This window comes from Aphelocoma coerulescens, chromosome 18 (assembly GCF_041296385.1).
Source record: "Aphelocoma coerulescens isolate FSJ_1873_10779 chromosome 18, UR_Acoe_1.0, whole genome shotgun sequence".
Taxonomy (NCBI): Eukaryota; Metazoa; Chordata; class Aves; order Passeriformes; family Corvidae; genus Aphelocoma; species Aphelocoma coerulescens.
This window is the reverse complement of record NC_091031.1, coordinates 3476358-3497286: the sequence shown is the minus strand read 5'-3', so window position 1 is coordinate 3497286 and position 20929 is coordinate 3476358. Positions and strand designations below refer to the sequence as shown.

The window sequence follows — 20929 nt, the reverse complement described above, 5'->3', positions numbered from 1 at the left end:
TCAGTAAATAAAAACATATCAAATTATTTTGAAGTGATAAAAAAGAATTTCTAGTATCCCTTTAGAATTATGTCAAATTTCCCTTTAAATTGCGTAAACAAATAACTAAAATAAAGTTTCACTATTGAATGTATTACGAATTAGTTATATTAAGTAGGAATCAGATTGGATTCCACTACTATAGTTTACATAATTTTTCTATTTTAGAATAAAAAGAGGAAGAAAAACTTACTGTGTATTCTGATTTCCAATTGTCCATTTGTAAAAAAATGAAATGAGGGAAAAGAAAAAAAAAAGAAATGTGAAATAAAACAATGATGCAAGATCCTTACAGTAAACACACATTAATAATAAAAATTATTGTGTCAGATAGGCTGCTGATTTCTATTTGAATAAAGTCTATGGGACAATAAAGGGCACAAGTCAGACAGAATCCAAGCACCTGATGTTTTCTTTGCCAGCAAGAAACTTCATAGATACAACACTCAAGTTTTTACCTATCCTTAGTCTATAATCTTCAGTTCCTGATACCAGTACATATAAGGTGAAAAAATATATGCAGTTCAACAGAAGATGTTAAAGAGACTTGGTGCTTGTAGTTCAATGTATAACTTGGAGCTTCTGAAGATAAACTAAGCTACCCCCCACACCACAAAGCAACAATAATTTCTGCTACATTCCTTACCTGTGATTGTATAAGGATAATAATTCCAGGCCTTCTCTGTAACGTAAAATATTTTGGGAACAACTGCTCTAGCCCAGCTAGGCAGTTTGCTGAAAGTTAAAAAAAATATAAAATTAGAATATATTATGACTTATGTGTATTGTAGAAATAAAGGTATTTCCAGATGTGCTCATCATTTGTGAGGTGTTTGGGGGACACAGCAACACCCAGACTTCTCAAGAGTATTTTCATTTTATGCCTCAGCTGTGCTGCCCTCGCAGAGGGAGCAGATTGGTGCCAGTGCAACAACCTCTGAGTGGGCTGAGCTGAGGCTGCTCATTTTGAGAATTCATGGTCCCGAACCTTTGTCCAGGGCTGAACTCAACTGGTGAGTCCGAACAAGGTGTAACTGTGGCACCGTGTCCTCAGCCACAGGGAGGCACTCTGTAACAAGAGGTCAGGAGGAAATGTGGGGTTTGAGTCCACTACGATCCGGAATCCATTACTTCTTACAGACTCTTTTTTCTTCCTCCATATTCTCTGCCAGCACTGAAACCCTCATGCTCAGCTCACCTGGCACTCAGCTGTTCCCACATTACCAATACCAACTCCTGAGTAGGAAGCTTTTATATTAAAATTAACAGATCACTCAAAACACCTCGTGAGGCTGGTAGGCAGCATTAGTCCCATTTTGCTGATGGGAAAAGTAAATAACAAAAGTGAAGAGAATTAATGGAACTGATGTTACAGCTTAGAGCTCATTCTGTCAAGAGAACTCACCAATGCAGTGGTACAACAGCAGCAGAATCAGAAAACAAAGACATGGATACACCATATGGAAGGACCATTAAAGGGTAATTGAATAATACTATGGAAGAGTGGGAGCATTTTTTTACCATGGCTCTTGGGTTTCATTTCCAGCAGTCTGGTCACAGAGGGTACCAAAAACTGATGAACAAACAAATATTTAAAAAGGCAAGTTCACTATAATTCATCTTTCAACCCTCTCTTAATGACTTCAGTTAGAAGCACTGAGGCTGCCCGGAACAAAGATGCAGGGCTAGTCATTCCAAGGACAGCAGGCCTTGGATGCCACAAATATCCCTGTACATGGGGGACTCAGTTCAAATGGTGTTGGTCTGGCAAAGCATTGAGCAGATCACTCAGGCCAAGACTGAATCTGTACTGAAGTGCAGGAGATGCTTCCAAACCTCTATTTCCTGAGTGTAAATGTTTGAAATAGTTCTGTTTAGATAACTGTGTGCAGAAAGTAAATTAACTTTCCATATTAGCAAATGTCTGAAGAAAATACATTTTGGATCATTAAGGCTTATTTAACCATTATCTAGCTACATATAAAGATTTTATTTGTCCAGAGGCAAAATGCATACATTAGTACATTATCTACAGATTGAAAGCCAAGTGCATTGACTTTTGCTCTTTGATGACATTGCTCAAAACCAGATTCTTTTCTTTACATAAACCTTTCTTGTGCACAGACTTTTAAGCAGCATTTTGCATCCTGCATAATAGACTTCCCTGTATCAGATCTGTTTATTTTGTCAGCCTCTGTCAGTGTTTTTATGACTGCCTCCCTTACCCCTGCTAAACTTTACTCTGATGCCTAACTTATAAACACCAGAGGATGCAGACTTTCAGCTTCTGAAAACATTGCTCCAGCAGGAGGGAAGAGGCAGTGAATAATTCTAACTATGACTAAGGTTACACTGACACTAGAAAACATACACTCATTTTGTACTTTTTTTGGTTATTGTTGTTTTTAGCATATTTGCCTGTCTGCCTATCTTCACCAGTACAGCACATCCTGGAAAAAATAACTTTATGAGCAAAATACAGATTATACTCAGAATTGCCAGCAAATCCCAGTCACAGATTAATTTTTCCAAGGTCCACTCAACGAAAAGATAATATCTCTATTTCAGCAGCACAGGTATCTGTGGGCCACATTATCTTTTCTTTTTTCCTTATTTCCTTATTTCTACCCTGTCCAGATGAAGCTCAGTCTCAAATTTCTTTAAGAGATATAAGTTCAGATCAAAACAGAGCAAAACAAAGTTTTTTTAGGGCAGTGGATCCAAGAAGAAAAAAACGGAGGGAGAGAACAATGCTGGTAGAAGTCCTGTTCCTCAGGAAGGCAGGCAGAGGAGAAGTTTCCAGCACATTTTGTATGGAAGCATGTCTCCTACAGTGAAATCTTCCAGAGACATCCTAGCCTCCCAGCAAAACCCACAGTGGCCAGAAAACCTCCTCATCCTTTCCACAAAGCTTCAACAGTACTGCAATATCAGGTGGCATTGTGACACCACACCCAGATTCAAACAGCAAATCTGGTGATGGAGGATTCAGAATTATCATTAGACTTGGTGAACCTGACTTCAAACATCCACCACAGCTTTAGGTAACTCTTCTGAGTTGTTATAGGGACAAAGATTTACTTTGTCAATGTTTGTACCAATCTTTGGCTAAAAGATCCCGTGTTTCATTGCCTGCACTATCAGGAATCAAGTGCTTCCCAAGTATGGTTAGTACATAGCTTCTAGGTTCTTGTGGTCATTCTGAATCGCCCTGAAGTGGCAATTCTGAATATGCTCTTTGGTGCTTAAAGCCTTATTTTTAACATGCAGGAAAGAAATATCCAGAAACATTTTTAAAAGCCCCACAACTTGTGGGAGCTCTACAATGGGAACATATTTATTGATTTTTTCCCAAGTCCTATATCTAGCCTGTGAGAGAACACTTACAATAACAATAATATTAAATGTTGGCAAGATATATATTATTGAACTCTTGTGTGTGTGTGTAACATCACTGGTGATTCAATTTGGCCTGAATTAAGGTTAGATATGTCTGGTTTGCAGTGCAGGAGGAACTTGCAATGTGGAAGCAATAGCTGTAGTGTTTGTATGCGCAGTCCAAAATGCTGCAGAGCATAAGTTTAATAAAATGAAACAAGTCCAGGGGAAAAGAAGAACTTCAGAAAAAGCAGTGGTATTCAATTAGATCAGCAGTAGTAAAAATGGGAACAGATTGAGAAATATATCTCATATTGCACAAATATATATATATATCTAAACATCTCTGGCCTGTGAGTGCGGAGACATCGATCCTCAGCAGCATCATTTCAGCATAAGAAGACAAACATTTCACTCTAAGAAATGATGAAACTTCAGGGAGAAAACCCCCAAATTTTCCACCATATCTTTAAGCCCAATGGTCCAGAAGGCTGTCATTCATACAATGAATGTACAAGCCTAATGGTCATTCATAATGTCCATTAACTTTGCTGAAGCAAAATACAGCTGGCTTTGAGACATGACTATGAGGTGAGAAAAAATTAAGCCTTTTAATGGTTTGGTTTTGGTTTTTTTGGAGGGTGGGACTTTGCTGGCTTTGTTGTTTAGTTTTTGGCTCCCCCTCCCCAACAATTTTGGAGAACAAAATGACAAACAATTAAGTGTAAAAGAAAAAAAAAGCTCTGATTTTCATTATATCCTTAACTTCAAGTTATAATTCCTTCTCATGCAGAAGACACTCTAGAAGGAATAACAACTAATCCCTCTATTTCAAGCCACTGATCTATCCCACCTCCCCATGGCTACCAGGAAGCAGCATGTATTCATGGGAACATATTCTTTTGAAACAGAAAGGCTGTTGCCTGTATTCCTTGCAAATTTTTATTAAGTCCATGCTTGGAGAAACAGTTTTAGTGCACTTGCCTGTTGAGATAGACACGTTTTTCTGTTAGCTGACCATTGCCATGGTTGGGATCTTCATAGGGTTCGTTCTGCACCACTTCCACACCCTCCCCTCGGTCACTCTGCTCATGGCTGTGCTTGCTGATCATGTACAGCTGTCCAATTCTGTACTGCAAGGCAAAACCAAGAACAAAGTATATTAGTTTTATGTTTTACACGTATTCAAAAGCCAGTCTTAGTAAATGATATACTGCTGTGTGTAAATAAAAGGTAGTTGAAGGTGAAAACCAGTATTTTTGGGGTCCTCCCATTATGTTATTAAGTCCATGGCATCATTTGTGGAAAAAATAACAAAACCTGTGTGCATACAAATGTAAAGAATTAGGCCAGTCCTCTATTATTACACTATGTATTTGTAAGTATTTCAGTTAAGAATAAGTAAACAATTAATCTAGTGCTTCCACATGCTGAAATGTAAAGGGACTTTAACCACCAGGTAAACTCTAAAAGTTCTGTGGAACACAGGATTCTCCTGCCCTGCCAACACAATGAGGCCCTGCAAAAATATTCAGGGTAACTGTTGCTGGTCCACAGAGACAGGAGCTCCAGTTCTTAAGAAAAAAACCACGTAGACTCCAAGTCCTTTGAAAAAAGAAGTTTGAGTGACTTGGCAATATTATTAAAATGCATTTAAGCACTTTAATGATCATTTTTCCATAGACTCCCAAGTAACTTAGGAAGCCAAACACTGTGAGGATTGGCCCAACTTTGTTATCACAGAAAAATAAATTGTTGCACTTGATTTTTTTTCTCACTGTGTCTCATATCTACACCAGGGCTTTTGCCTCCAAAGAAATGTAACAAAAAGTGCATCCTTGAACTTTCATTAACAAAGATTTTTGAGTAAAATTGTACTTTACCAGTCATTTTCTGGTCTGAAATTTTATTCTCAAGTCCTTTGCACACTCTTGAGCATACTAGGGGTCTTACAACAGTCTTTGGACCTATCCAGTTTTCTCAAATGGATCTCTCTCTCCCCCAGAGCAATTTGTTTAGGCATGTACATGCTAATCACTTCAACCACATCAATCCCCCTTCAAATACAAAGAACAACCTGTTAATTTAGAGAATGGCTGAGCTACCACACAAGCTGCCAAGTACTAGCTCAGCATAAGCAAACAAAAGCATCGTGACAGTCTGACCTCAGAAAACTCTATGAGATTCTTGCGGCTATTGCATATTATAAACAGCACAATCCTATCACATACTTTAAAAAGCCCAACTCAAAAGAGCAATTAGCTCAGAAAAAAAACCCCAAACCATCACAAACCTTATTAGTAACTGGCAACAAGACAGTCTCACTAAACAAAATGATAAAGAATACTATGATGGAGGGCACCCTATACTAGTTCCTCAATTCTACATAATCCAAATTTATTCCCCTACAGCAACAGGCCACAAGAAGGTAAGAAATTTGGAACTTGCATCTTGAACACTCATTTAAGAGAGTAAGTCCTAACATTGTTTTACTTGCTAATCCACTTATCTACCTTTGTCTCTACTGAATCTTTTTTCTCTATCTCATCATATTTGAACATTTTGTTTGAATCTCAAAGGCTCTGAAGAGCTGGAAACCTCACACATAGCTTTTAACTAGATCCATGACAAATTGTCTTCTCTTTTTCTCTAACAAAAATGAATGCATTGGTGCACAGGGAAGGCAAAGTTGGTAGCACATTTGATTTGATCAATTAGTACAGTTTAAAAAAGAGTAACTTTCAGGCACACAAAGCTGTTCTTCAGGTCTGAAATCAAAGCAACACACTTCAAAGCTGAATACAAGTTGAGAAAAAATGCTTTGCCTTTAATTAGATATGTATCAATTAGACCACCTGGGACCACAGACTTACTGCCTGTGGAGTGATAAGGATGGCAGAAAAGAGAAAAGGTGACAAGGTCCTTATCTTCTAATGCAAAGGAAGAGGTCAGTAATTTATATCCTGTGAAATATGAAAAGGTCAGATGAGTAGAGAGAGGAATTACATCTTGACATAAAGTCAATATTTCGATCATGATCTCTGTTGGGAGTTTTGTTATCCAACAAAGTTATGAATTTTAGTTGCCATGGACACCTCTGGAAAGTGTTTCATAATTGCACATATCAATTTCCTATGTCCATGTAGTCCTTTGCAGTTTTGCTCTCAGTTTTAATGGTCAAACACCTCAGTTTCTGCTGGAAATGCTGGCTCAGAAACATCCAGATGAGTGTACATTCGCCCTGACAACCAGCTGTGGGGTTGTACTGATGCCTTCATTTGCTCCAGCATCATGAACCAGAGATATCCTTGCAACACCACGTTCTGTTAACAGAGGTTGTTGTTCTTTCCTGGACCCACCTCACTATAAAATGCTTGCAAGATATCAAATCCCAAAGACTGTAAATTAATCTGAGCAGAAGTTTAAGGGGGCTAAGCCTTGTTGCCCACTGCCCTCTGCAGATGAGGGTCAGTACTGTCAAACAGCAACTGGTTTCCAGATGCTGCACAGTCAGTGCTTAAAGGAAGGTTCTCCTCTGATGAGGCTCAAAATCACACACATTCCAATCAAAGCCATGATCTCACAAAAGGTATCCAAGGCAGCTCAGCATGGCGCCTCCCATTTGGAAGATGCCGAAGGAAACAGAAGGCACCACTGCTGGACAGCTCTCCTGCAGGAATCCTACTGCTCTTTGCCTTCCGCAGGCGATGACTTTCCATAGCTACGGATCGGACACCAGTCGAGTAGAAATATCCACCTCCAAAGCCAGCTTGGATGGGGCCTTGAGCAGCCTGATCCAGTGAGTGACATCCCTGCCCGTGGCACGGGGCTGGAATGAGATGAGCTTTGAGGTTCTTTCCAACCTTGACCATTCTACAACCTTTCATAACTACTGAAGTGGCTGGGCAGTCCTGCTGGAAAGCAGCTGTATTCTGCAAAGGAAACATATTTGTACATGTACTTTAAAGTAGCTAACTTAGTTCTTTTGTGTACTATTCATTTGCTTCTATCTGCTGTACGAAATGTTAAAATCATTCTAGAGCAGGATGGAAAATGTTAACTTCCAAAATAATAGTACTTTACTAAATCAGAGAGTGCACAACTATTATTTCAGATAAAATAGCATTTTTTCAAGTGTATGTTTCTATTTACATGAAAAAAAATCCAAGGCAAAGATGTGTCTTTTAGAACTTGCTGTAATTTAAATGCCTGAATAAGAAGTCACAGCTTTTTCTTAGTTCCTATGGATATTGAGGAGAAACAGCACTTAAGAATCATTTAACAACAGTAATTGAGACACATTATTCCTGCAAGGGTAAACTGATGTGCCATGACTGTTTATGTTGCTCTATCACAATCTGAATTTCTGTGTTCTTAGCTGTAAGATGATTTTCCAAGACCATCTACTGTTTGAAGGAATTCAGTAAAATTTCACACAATGGCACCTGATGTGAATTTGGATCTGGAGCAAAGCTCTTTGTAAATGCTTCAGTTTAATAGGGGAAAATTTATTCAATAACAGAGGAAGAACTTCAATAAACAAATGCACAGAATGTGGAATTAGACATTTCTAAGGGTATTGCTGTGTAGCTTTTGTAGTAGCTCTGATGTTTCCCAAGTCCTAAGGAGTGAGACTCTGTCTTGGTGGTGACTCGCCTGCTCCTTCAACAGGCAGACGGTGTTTGCTATTGGGATTTAGTCATACAAGAAACAAGGCTCATGTTAGCAACAGCATAAGGATGGTCAAGCTGATTTTGTTTAAAATGGTAAGTGAGACCAGAAGCATTTTTATCCCTCAGATAGGAGGGAAAAAATAAATAAAGGAAAAAATTAAAATATTTTAAAAGGGGTCCACCCCACCCATCTTTCTTATGCAGAGCTCCCACCATCTCCAGCAAGAGCTGCACAAGAAATCTTTGTTCAAACATGTCTGAATTTTTTCCAGCCTGACTGCCTATTGCTCAGGTTTTGATTTAATACAAGTCTTAGAGTACAAACTTTCAAACTTCAGGTGGAATATAAGAAATAAAACTCAATCAAAGGAGAAATTATGCCAAAATGATCTTGTATCTGAAATTTTCATACAACTCCTTGAAGTTCTTACCTGAATGCTCACAGAAAATGTAACAGATTTATCACTGGCTCTGTCTTACACATAATTCTCATATTCAAAAGAATAGTTGAACCCTTTAATCTACTTTTATTTCTCTGTAACTAGACTAAACCATCAGGGATGGTGCTGCCATTTCAATTTGTGCAATTTTTTGTTCTAAATCAGTAGGGAGATCCCTTCCTGCAGAGAGGAGCTGGAGTCCAGAAGACATTGAGTGTCTTTTGTGCCTGCTCAAGGTAATGATTGTTTGGTGAGCTGCATTTCGACAATGGAAAGTATTGCTCACAGAGGTTCATGCTAAAACATGCCAGTGGTGTCTAGTCCTGTTCTCAGAAAATTGCAAAGGTAAAACAGGAAAAAAGAAGAAAACCAGCAACGACTAAACTGAAGCAGATCTGTCCTTATGCACAAAGGCAGCTCTAAAGGGTACAACTCTGCCTCCACTGATGGCAATAGTTGTTTTGTCATTGACCTCAATTTAGTTAAGATTTATTTCTAGCAAGAAAATACAATGAATCAGCTTCATCATCAGTTATATCGGTCCAGCTACACTGAATCCAAGGGCATTGATTATGGCAAAAGAGTAGCAATTTTATTAAGGAATTCTGATTTATAGAATGCTGTCTCATCCACAGAAAACAATCTTAAAATTGATTGATACATTTCTGATCTATTTTCAAGTCTTAGTCTTTGCAAGATGCTCTGTGTGCTCCTTGTGAATGTGTTCCAGGATTTAATTTTATTTTTTTTATTAAAAGATTAATAGGAATATTATTCATCATTTGTCTACATTTCGAATTAGTTAAAACAATTTCTGATTATTCCTCAAAGGACCACCATGAGACAAACATGGTGATCCCCAGCTAAGTTACTTGTCCAAACATGCCCAGCCTGTCACTCCCAGCAGTCTCTTCCCAGCAGTTTTACAGAGATATTTGTTGGTGTTTTAGGAGCTCTACTGGTTTTTCTTCTGTTAAAGGGATTTTTGCCCATACATGTTGCTAGGGGAGCAAACAGCTGGGTACTTAAGAAAAACAAAAGAGCTGGCTACAGACTGGGGTGCATCTGGCTACTCTTGTTTTCACCTGAGTTAGTTCGGACAGAGAGGAGTCTGCTTTCTTCAGCTGCTTTTCCTTGTACTGGAGAAGCCCTGGGATCCCAAAGCCAGTCTTCCCTTGCCGCACTCGGAGCTGGGCCATGGCCGCCCTGCCCTGCCGTTGCTTCGAGCCTTTGCTACGTTGTAGCCGTGCTCACCCTGCCTGCCCAGACCTCCGGGGGGTTTCCCTGTTTGGATACATCGTGTCTGCCACCCAGGATTTGTGCTCATCCCTGCCGTTCCAGCCTGCTGCTCCCGAGGCTCCGGCCGGACACAGGGATCAGCTGCCCAGGGCTTTGTGAAGCTCCTTTGTCCCATCCCTCCCCGGGATCCCAGGGCACCAGAGCAGCCGTGTGCTCCCCGAGTTCGCTCCGGAGCGCCCCCTGCAGCCGCGGGGGAGCCATCGCACCTGCCCTGCTCACCGGGAGCCGCCAGCGCCCCTGCTGGCTGCGAGCGGAACTGCACCCGAGGGGAAAGGGCCTGACAGCCGAGAAGGCTGGGACTGGGTTTGTGATTGTTTGCTGTTACTGCCACAGTTATTGTTTGTTTGACTGGTTATACACATATAGATATATAACAGTAAAGAACTGTTATTCATATTTCCCACATCTTTGCCTAAAAGCCCCTTGATTTCAGAATTATAATAACTCAGAGGGAAGGGGGTTGCATCTGCCATTCCAAGGGAGGCTTCTGCCTTCCTTAGAAGACACCTGTCTTTCAAACCAAGACAATATTTTACCTCTGGAATAAATTGTTTTGAAATGTACTTGCTTGAGTAAATATCTTTGTTTAGGAGGATACACAGATGTTTCCTATTGTGTTTGTTTTGATGTTGAGGGCATTGTTTTCAGGTCTTGATCAAGACCTAAGCCCTACACTGGTACAGATACGAAAAGCTTACAGTTACATACTGAAGACAGGCAAAGAAAGTATTAACCTTATTTTAGATTTGATTAATTGAAACAGAAATTAATACATCAACTTCAAAAAGATGTCTGTGGTAGAACAGGGAATTTAGCCTCAGTCTAGCGATTCCAGCTCAGTGCTGTTACCACAAGACACACCTGTAATTTCTTTTTCACTCTAAACAATAATTATTTAAAGAAAAGTGTTTTCTCTTATCTCCCCCATTAACCATAAATCCTTCATGTTAGCATTATTAGACATCATTTCATCTGGAATGGGTGAATCCTGATGCATCCTCACACTTGTGTGGATGTGGGAGCAGAGCCTTCACGCGTGGGCAATTATAGCCCCAGCTGATGGAGCACCGAGGTTATGCCCTCTGATCCCCAAACCACTGCAGGTGATGATTCATAGATATTAACAATAATTTAAGGAAATCTTTTCCATGACAGAAGTTCCAGGTTCTGACAAAGTGATTTGTTTTCTTTGTTATTAACGTGCCTAGATTGGTTTTAACAAGAATAGAGGAGTGTGCAGTGTGCTGGTATTTGATTTTTTGTGTATGGGTGGGTTTGTATTGGCTCCTCCTTGGCTGCTTTTGGAATTAGGAATTTGGTTTGACTTGGTTTCTTTTGGGGCACTACTTTGCAAGCAATGGAAATGGGTATCTCTTGAAAACCACCAGCTCAAGATTTTACTACAAGACTCTGCTATGGAGGGAGATTAGTCAGACTTGAAACCACTGCAGAGTAAGAAAACTTGCCACTGAAATAATCCTTCTTTTTTCTTAGAAATGCAGGAAAGAAAGCAGGAGGAAAATAAACTCACTGTAAGTTTGAACTTGGAAGTCTCTCTTATGTAGCAGAACTTACCAGTGTGAAAGTAGTGGTTTATATTTCTAAAATAGTGATTTTCCTGGTAAAATAATGACATTGTAGGCTAGAATCCTGTGAAAAGAGGACTGCTGGGTTTGACTGCTTGGGAAATTCTACAAGGAAAGCATGAATAGTAAACAGAGAAGGCAGAAGGGGGGTGTTGTTCTTCCAGCTCAGAGCAGTGCTATGCAGAGATCCCCAGCCTGCTGACCTGGCCCTAAATCTACTTTAGCCTGGCCAAACAGCAGTGTGGAGTGGGCACTAACATACTGTTTGACTTCTTGTTTCTAAGGTAAGATGCTTAGAGCAAACCAGGCACCTTTGCACTGCACTCTCCTTGTCATGCAGAAACATCCTAAGTGCAAAGAAGTTTTTATGAACTGGTATTTTAAATGGCTGTCTCCGAGGAACAAATATGAGAAAGTAGCTCCAGGAACAAAGGTAGACTTCTAAATTACTGTCCTCAAAAGGAAATCTGTTTTTATCGATACAAAAGATCAATCAAGGAATAACACCAAACATCTAGGTCCTAAAATCTAAATGTTAGTATGATTCACTGTTGTGATTTGAGGCCCCAGAAAATAATGCAAATTATTTGGTGGTATAAATGTTGCTTCCTGCAGTAATATATAAAGAATCCAACCAGTTAGAGTTTAGAGTTGAGCTTGAAATTTTTCTTTCAACTAATTCCTGCATGCATCTGTGAATCACAAAGCACTACACATCTGCTGACTGCATCAGCAGTATTCTTTACTGTTGCCCAAATTCATCGGAACATGCTTTTCTAGCCTCACAAACCAACAGTTGCAGTGGGAACAGTTGACTTTTGCATGCTGTGAAGTGCCATTCTTACTGCTTTCATGTTTGCTTTGCCTTTTCAAGGAAGAAATTACACCCTTAAGATATTTTATCTGCCTAAATTCCTGTGACTGACAGTTCAGCAATGACACACTGGATGTTGAAAGTCAGTATCCTCCTCTGGTATTTCCAGCTAAAAGAAACATGGCCTACTCTAAATTTACAATACCCTGGCACATAATGGCTTACAATTAAACAAGTGATACTGAAACCAACAGGAGCAGGTCCAGATCTCTGGTTAATAGGTGTACAATGGAAATTAAAATAAATGAAAATTAAGTTGCAAATGTTCTGTTTTCATGCAAATGGTTTGCCAAACATAGCTCATGTCCTGTTCAAATTGTAGTCATTTTATTCTTCTACACCAGCTGTGCTATTGAAAAAAGCCAGCTGTTCATCTGGAGTGTACAAGCTCATACAATTTTTAAGAATCAGTTTTTATTAACAATATTTTACAGTGAGTCAGCTGGTTGCATTTTTCAACCATGTACACTATGTGCTTTGTACATAAATACCGATAATATTCTATTATGTAGATTTATCCATGTATTTCCTGCAAGGAATGCAGATACATTTCCAAAGGCTGTCTCAAAAGTCCTCTGTGCACATAAAAAATGGCTAAAAAAGACTCACTCTGTCTCTTGAGCAATCTGTCAGTACTGCACACTGACCGCGCTCCACATCTTCTCAGCCCTGTTTCTGAGTACCTGCTCTGATTTTCTGCAAACATGCCCTGCCTTGATTCCAGCTTCCTGCTTTTCATGCACAGTTCACTCTGCCTTACAGTGCACAATCAGTTTGATAACTATCCAACATTATTGAAGCTTTTTCTAAGGCAAAAGCATATTTTATTTGTTTGCCACAATTCATTCATGAGATCGTTGTTAATTTAAAGCCTGAAGCTCAAGGAGCTGTTCAGTAAATATCTTTAAATTTTAACTTAGAATGCAGTAAAATGAACTAAAACTGCAACATAATATTTGTAGAGGTTCCTAAAGGCTTTTCAGTGACATAAACTCTTTTCCTGACATTCCAAGAAAACACTATTTCCATTTTAGACATTCCAAGAAAAGTCAAAATGGAAAAGTGTGGGCATTCTTCTTGATCCCTGTCACCAATCTCTTTCCAGCAGCAGGCACAAGCCCTGCACATGGAGTGACACAAGACTCTATTTCACTCACAGTGAAATATAACATTCTCCATGGACCAGTGATGGTGAGGGAGAAGCTTGCTCTATTAAACCTGACAGCAAAATCTGTTACCTGTTTTTCCATTAAAACAAACAGGATTGGGGGGTGGGGGGTGGGGAGGGGGGAGGAAGAGAAGAAACTAACTCATGTGCCACGCATATTAAACACATTTTAGTTGGCCAGAGCTGGGATGTGCTGTGGCCAGCCAGCCACACAATGTGTCAAAGGGCTGGGCTGAAAAGCTGGCTTTGAACAGGAAAGTTGACTTCCGTGAAGTGCAGGATTCAGTTATTTAAAAATTTAAAATCTAAATTTAGTTATTTTAATTCAGTTTAGTTTAAGCTGGGCGTATTCAGAGTTTCATACATCCTTTGACCCTTTCAAAATTCAATGAAGTGCAGAAAGAGACTTGAGAGTTATGTTCATCTTTAACTAGAAATGGACCAAACACGCGTGCATCTATTCATGCTTTTAGAAATTATTTTTTCTTTTTGCATTGCTAATGGTATTTGCTTAAAGATTATGTAGAACTTCTTTCCCCTCAGGCTCCTTTTTCTCTAATTACTCTTCTTCAGTAATTACTCATTTTTATGACTTAGGAAAATCCCTCTCACACCAACACCATCAACTTTCAAGTGCAAAGAATTCAATGCTTTCAGAAAAAAATTTGAGTCAACTTTGAGTTTAGAAGCACCAAAGAGACTACAAAGGATTCCATAAACCTTGTCAGAACCACAGCAGGGAATAATTCTGCAATTACATTTTTTGGCAAGCAAGTTCCTTACAACGTGTTTTAGGCAATATAATTCTGCTTACAAATATGAAAAAATGAGAACTTTCTTAGTATGCACAATCTACAATGAATAAAACAGCATCAGAATTTAGTACTTAGTAGTAACAAGCTGAACAAGACAAATCCAGTCTGACTTCTGCAAATTTATTCAGAAGAAAGTGAAATTTTGTTTGCTACTTACAATGAAATAAAAATATATTCACAGTCCAGAATATTTCATTTGATTATCACAAATACTTCATCCGACTTTCTGATCTTCTAAAATAAAACTGACTTCAATTTAATTTTTAAAATGCACTTGTTTTATTCCTGCATCCTGTAGACAAAAATAATGTTATAAAGAATCCTGGGTCTGTAAATAGTGGAGGTCACTCCTGAATCTCTGCATCTAACCCAGGGATCAGGATAATGAAAATATTAAGGTTATCTGAAGTCATTTGATGGAAGGAAGCACACAAGAGCAACTGCATAAGAAGGAAATGAAGACATACTTTCCTCCCCAGATTTTTGAGATACACTGAAGTCTCAAAACTAGTACTGAAAGAAGATACAATTTTTCCATTTTAGTTAGAACAAACGCTTGCAATTTAAGTACCTATTCTATACATCTGTGACAAAATCCCCCCATGTTGAAATGAATCACTACCGTAGGAACTTACTACTTTTGTACCTATGCATGAACATTTTTTACATGCACAAATCTGTAATAAATGTTGGGAGTACATTTAGGGGAGAAATCTGTTTGCCTGCTCCTGACTTAAGGAAAATCAAAACTGCAGCCAAATAAACTCTCAGGCAGGAAATCTGGGTTTTGCTGCAGAACAAAAAGCAGCTGTGACAGGAGGAGGAGTCAGGGTGCTCATATCTTTGTCTAGAGTTAGAGCACACAACCTTTCATTTCAAACTGTTCCACCTTGAAGGTGCAAGTTCTTTGATGAGGTACAGATGAGCAGAATTGCTGCCTTCCAGCACTACACAGAACAGAAGCTCTTGCGTAAGTATAAGCAAAATTTCCAGGAAGGACCACATTCCTGACTGACAGACAGGCTACAAAGCTTCCAGAGCTGACATTCCTTCAATACCACATGTACACTAAAGGGAGGATGAAGGCAAAGAATTCCTGACCAGGGACTCTATAGGCTTAGTTCAATTTTATCATGAGCCAGGAATGTGAAGCTATATGGTCTCCAGATATTTTAGAGAGATGGGGTCCCAGTGTTAGGCATTCCACCAGTGCTTGTCTGGTTTTAGTGTTCTGTAAGGGAAGTCTAGAACATTACACAAACACAACCAGCATCTCCTCTGGGACAGAACCTGGAAACAGTGGAGAGGGAGGTGCAGGAAACTACAACCTGCAGATTTTAACCAATGCAGAAGAATTATGGGGGTTCATCATACGTAGGAAGATTAGAGAGGGTGATAATGTTTGGGTGAAATGGGATATAGCTTCTCAAGCTTATACAACAAATACATATCTCTATATTCCACAGAGCTACCTACAGTCTGATTATGCAGGGACTGTAAGTCACAGCTGGCAATTTATCAGTGCAGATATCAGCATCTCAGAGAAGCCAGTGGCACTAGCAGAGCCTTGACCATGCACCAGGAAACTATAAAACTCTTTTAGGACAGATATCCTTGCCTTATCACTTTGGATACCAAAACTGGCAGTAATGACTACCAGGAACAGCAGAAAAATGAGCAGCTCCTAGTTCTATGCTGGACTTTGCATCCTTCTGAAGTAGCTTGTATACCACCAGTAACAGATAAATCAATTCCTCAATACCTCTAAGTGGGAATAGCTTTCTTTCCACCACGAGAATTTTGTTTCATGTTGTGGCCTTTTGGAAAACTTTCAAGTACAAAGAAGTTTCCAAAAGGCCACTTCAGCTGGAACAGATCCTGTTAAGTCCAATGGAAAGCCTCTCCTGTTGACTCCGGAGAGCTTTGTACGTAAGTGAACAAACAGCTTTCCTGCACTCCCTACTCCAGTTAACCACTTCCTCATTAGTTAGAGCCAGCTGCGTCACTTGGAACATGTCCTTTGGCTATAAGAGTTCATGGTGTACAGTAGCACCAGGGAATAGAGCTGAAAACCGTAACAACAAAATGTATAAATAGATAAGAATTCTGTATAGACAACCTGGTTTTCTTCCTGCAGTCCCTCTGTACAGCACAGTGCTCTGAGACAGTCATGCAAGCACCGTGTACGTGCATACTCCAGGCTGGAATTTGCTATCTGAGACACGTGTTTGAAATGGAAAACATGTAGCTCAAAGACTTGAAATGCACACACCCTGTAAAAAGCTGGGTTTGGAAAAAGTCAGAGAATTAATCTAAAGCATTCTGCTGTAGAGCTCAATAATTGACAAAACCCCAAACAAAAACCACACACTCACAAGCTGAACAAAAAAACCTTCCTCACCAGAGTCTAAAAATACAGTTACAAAGAGATCATCGCTTCCTTTCCTGCCACCGAGGGCCTTCTACTCCCCAAACACTCCTGTCATTGGCTCAGACTCAGAGAGGAAGTGGTTGCTGCAGCAATGGCAACACAATGAACGCTCTTTATCTCCTATATTTTTGATTTCTTTATAGCAAGCAGAAAGAGCAGACAGCAAGACCACAAACTTGTTGCATGGCAACACAGCTTGACCTTCTTTATTACTTTTCATAAAAGTAAAGAATTCAGACAAACTTAGAGAATTCTTTGACATATGTCATGTGCCTGTAAATCACTCCTTGGGAAACACAGAAAGGAATAATTAAGGAAAAAGATGGAAGAAAATATTAAAACGTGAATGAAACTCACTAAAAATGTCCATCCCCAAACAGGTCTCACAAGTTGGTCAGTAATCTAATTTTAGTCTAACATACTTTTAAATGCATGTGGTTCAGTCAAACATATATAGCAGTACATATTTGCATTACTTTTAAGTTAAAACATTGCTTTTATAGTGATTTAGATAGTTTCTACTATTTCTACAGGCTTGTGACAGTGAAACATTTTTATGACAAAATTTTTTATTCTAAAAATTTTATGAACTCCCAGCTTTGTTAACCAGATAATGCTATGCTTTAATGGGAATACTCAGGGATTTCTCCAGCTCAAAGGCTGGGCAAATGCCTGTTGAAGAATTTCCTCAGTAACAAATCAAGTGCTCTTGTGGACAGTTTCTCAGATTTGTTTTAAATCTCTCTCCCTGATTTGAAAACTTTTAGGGTGAGAAGGGAGGGAGGGGATGTCACACTACCTGATACATGTTCCCAAAACAGAGAAACCTCTAACATATTTTACGCAGGGCCTGGGAGCTTGACTAGGAAGATTTTATCTGAGTAGTTCAGGGAACAGCTCTAGTGGGAGCTCATGGCAAACTGTTCCTGCAAGATCCACACTGTCACTTTCCAGCCACTTGTTAACCTTTAGAATATTTCATTCCTCTGTCTCTCACATTCATTCACAGAATGAATACATACAAGGAATGTTAATGGTTAATTATCCAACCTGGAAACCTAAATTCTCTATTTCTCTTTTTTTTTTTTGCGGTTGTTTTGCCTTGTGCTCTGTATGGACTGGGCACTCTGACTTCCTCACTGCCACGGCTGAACTGTCTCCAGCACCTCAGACACACAAATTGAAGCTACACAGTGGAGCAGCAGAGCAGGGGTATTCCTCAGCTGCACCTTCCTTGATCCGCAGCATCTGATACATGTACTTCCTAATCTTGGATTAGCAAAGCCACCACAGACAACCAGCCTAAACAGTGCTTCTTTAATATTTTCTCCTATCCAGGCTGGAGGCAATTAATTAAACCAAAATAAATTAATGCATCTAATTCTACTCTTTGATTGAAAGGATGGGAATGAGCAATTTGCTGTCTCAACTGGGCACAACTGTCACTAAGAGGCAGCCACCAGTTTGGCTCTGTGGGAAGCTCACAATGTTACTTCTGTTGAAGCCAAATGGTCATCTTGCTGTGAGCACAAATGCTGACAAGTAGGGCAATACGTGGGAAGAGATCTGGCATTTCCAGGGGAATTCATCCACGCACACAAGGTTGATGTACTGAATATATTCTACTATATACTATATGCTTTATACACTGTGTACTCTAGTTGACCATAACAAACCTGTCGTGTGCCTATTCTCTTGTCATGACTCTGAGTTAGCTTCACAGCCACCTGATACAATCTGGATCACCAATAACTCACACCAAATAAACAAATAACACACATAAATGAAGTTATTTTAGAAAAGAAAAAACACCCCAGGTATACAATAAAATAGAACAGATAATGCAGTGGTCTTAAAAATAATATTTTATGCCAAAAAGGGAGGGAAATGAAAAATCAAAAGAAAGTTTTTATTCCAACTTGTTTCTTTAAATTCAAATTGCAAAATCAATAATTACTACTGAAAAAAAATTTAAGATGTTTAAAGTGAGGCCTAAACACAGAAGAGAAGTTAATGTTGTAAACAAAGTTCTTTTAGGGCAAGGATGACAAGCATTCAGGGCTGCTGGATGACAAGTGTTTTCGCGTCATATTCCCATGGCACTTAGTGACATTAAAACTACAGAGTCTGGCAAGCATGACTGATTATTTCTTTATTTTCTCATTCTTCCAATAATTTCTAACACACAAACACATCATGACCATCAACAGAGAATACAAAAGCTTAGATCTGACAAACATACAGGCCTCCCAAAAGGGCAAACTGTACGTTTAATTCAATTGGATTTAGTGACAGGTCAGGGCTCTTCTTTCACAACTGAGAGGATTCCCATTGCCCAGTTCTTCCTGAGTTACAGAGAACAAATAAAAGATTTGCATTCTAGCACCTGAACTACAGCACGTGGAAGAGAGAAAATGAAGTGTGAGTTTCAGCCTTGGGTTCATATGGTATTTCCTGTATTACCTGTCGATGCTGCCTTAATGAAAGTCAGAAATTCCTCATGTAGCATTATGCATCATAGTTCCCCCCAAAAGGTACAAATCTAGCATATCCAACTCTCATGGCAGTCTTCCACCTTCCTCTATTTATTTTTTTATGGGCAAAATAGGGTAGAGAGAACAAGGACCACTATGCAGCATTATGGATCTGATGGCTCTTGGTGGCCTCCTAACAAAATTTATTGCTTGAGCAGCACCGAGCACAGGACTGGTACAGAACACACTGACTGCAGGTCACCCTGAAAGTCACTTTGGTTTTGGTGCCTGAACGCACAAACTGGAGACCCAAACTTGCTGTAGCTGCCTTAATTTAGGAAGGCTCTTTTTCTTAAAAAAAGACCTTCCATTTTTCCTCTCAGCCCTGATGTGTGCTTCAGAGACACAACATGCTCTTTTACAGCCAGAAGGTTTGAATTTGAGGCTGGCTATTTATATAGTTATTCCAGTCCTCGACTGTGCCACAAAGCCCTGACAGCCCCAACTATTCAACAACTGACTTCCCTGACACAAAGACAGCCAGAATGGCTAAAGGTCATTCATATGAATAAATGCCTATGAACCATCAAGTTTCTCTTTTTTTTTTTTTTTTTTAATCTGTGGACATGAAAACATAATTCAGTAATTTCATTACAACAGGAAGATCAAACTAGCATTGGTTTTCCACTTACTAATAAAGGCAGTTCCTGCAGGGCTGAAATACTACACTATTCCTTGCCATTCCATTTTTAGTTCCTTTCCTTTCCTTTCTCCTTTCCTTTCCTTTCTCCTTTCCTTTCTCCTTTCCTTTCCTTTCCTTTCCTTTCCTTTCCTTTCCTTTCCTTTCCTTTCCTTTCCTTTCCTTTCCTTTCCTTTCCTTTCCTTTCCTTTCCTTTCCTTTCCTTTCCTTTCCTTTCCTTTCCTTTCCTTTCCTTTCCTTTCCTTTCCTTTCCTTTCCTTTCCTTTCCTTTCCTTTCCTTTCCTTTCCTTTCCTTTCCTTTCCTTTCCTTTCCTTTCCTTTCCTTTCCTTTCCTTTCCTTCCCTCCTTTCCCTTTCCTTTCCTTTCCTTCCCTCCTTTCCCTTCCCTTTCCCTTTCCCTTTCCCTTTCCCTTTCCTTTCCCTTTCCCTTTCCCTTTCCCTTTCCCTTTCCCTTTCCCTTTCCCTTTCCCTTTCCCTTTCCCTTTCCCTTTCCTTCCCTTTCCCTTTCCCTTTCCCTTTCCCTTTCCCTTTCCCTTTCCCTTTCCCTTTGCCTTTCCCTTTGCCTTTCCCTTTGCCCTTCCCTTTGCCTTTCCCTTTGCCTTTCCTTCTTACCCTACCGTACCCTATCTATTGGTGAGATTCATATCTCAACCTTTACAAAATGGATGCTTTTATCTTTGCAGCTGAGCTGCCTGTAAAGTCAGTATGATGTGAAAGGGTTTCTGCATTCTAGTACCTTTGTCACGTGAGTAACTGGCAGACGTCACTGTGGTGTCACTGTTCCATCTTTGTGAGGACACACATTCAGGGCAACAATGAAGCACAATATGCACTTTCTCAAGTCTAGAAATGCAATCCCAAAGGGAAACTTGCAGAGACACGCTTGCCTCTCCACTCATCCGTAGACCAAATGTTTCCTTAAGGCCATTTGACTGACATTTCTTCTTCCAATGACATCAGAAGGAAAAAGTGACATTAAGTGAATTCTCAGTTACCATCAGGTATCATCTTCAAAATAATTTTCTACACGTAACCACAACTTCATTAAAATGC

The 20929-nt window shown here is 39.5% G+C and overlaps 1 protein-coding gene across 1 annotated transcript in view; it reads right to left on the bottom strand.

The window, feature by feature from the left end:
- PITPNC1 (phosphatidylinositol transfer protein cytoplasmic 1) overlaps positions 1–20929 on the bottom strand; it is an 83957-nt gene that overhangs the window by 37267 nt on the left and 25761 nt on the right. The window contains exons 3-5 of the mRNA XM_069032963.1: positions 4402–4550; positions 686–774; positions 233–240 (exon numbers count right to left, since the gene is read on the bottom strand). Of these exons, the coding sequence (XP_068889064.1) occupies positions 233–240; positions 686–774; positions 4402–4550 (246 nt within the window). The remainder of the gene's footprint in view (positions 1–232; positions 241–685; positions 775–4401; positions 4551–20929) is intronic.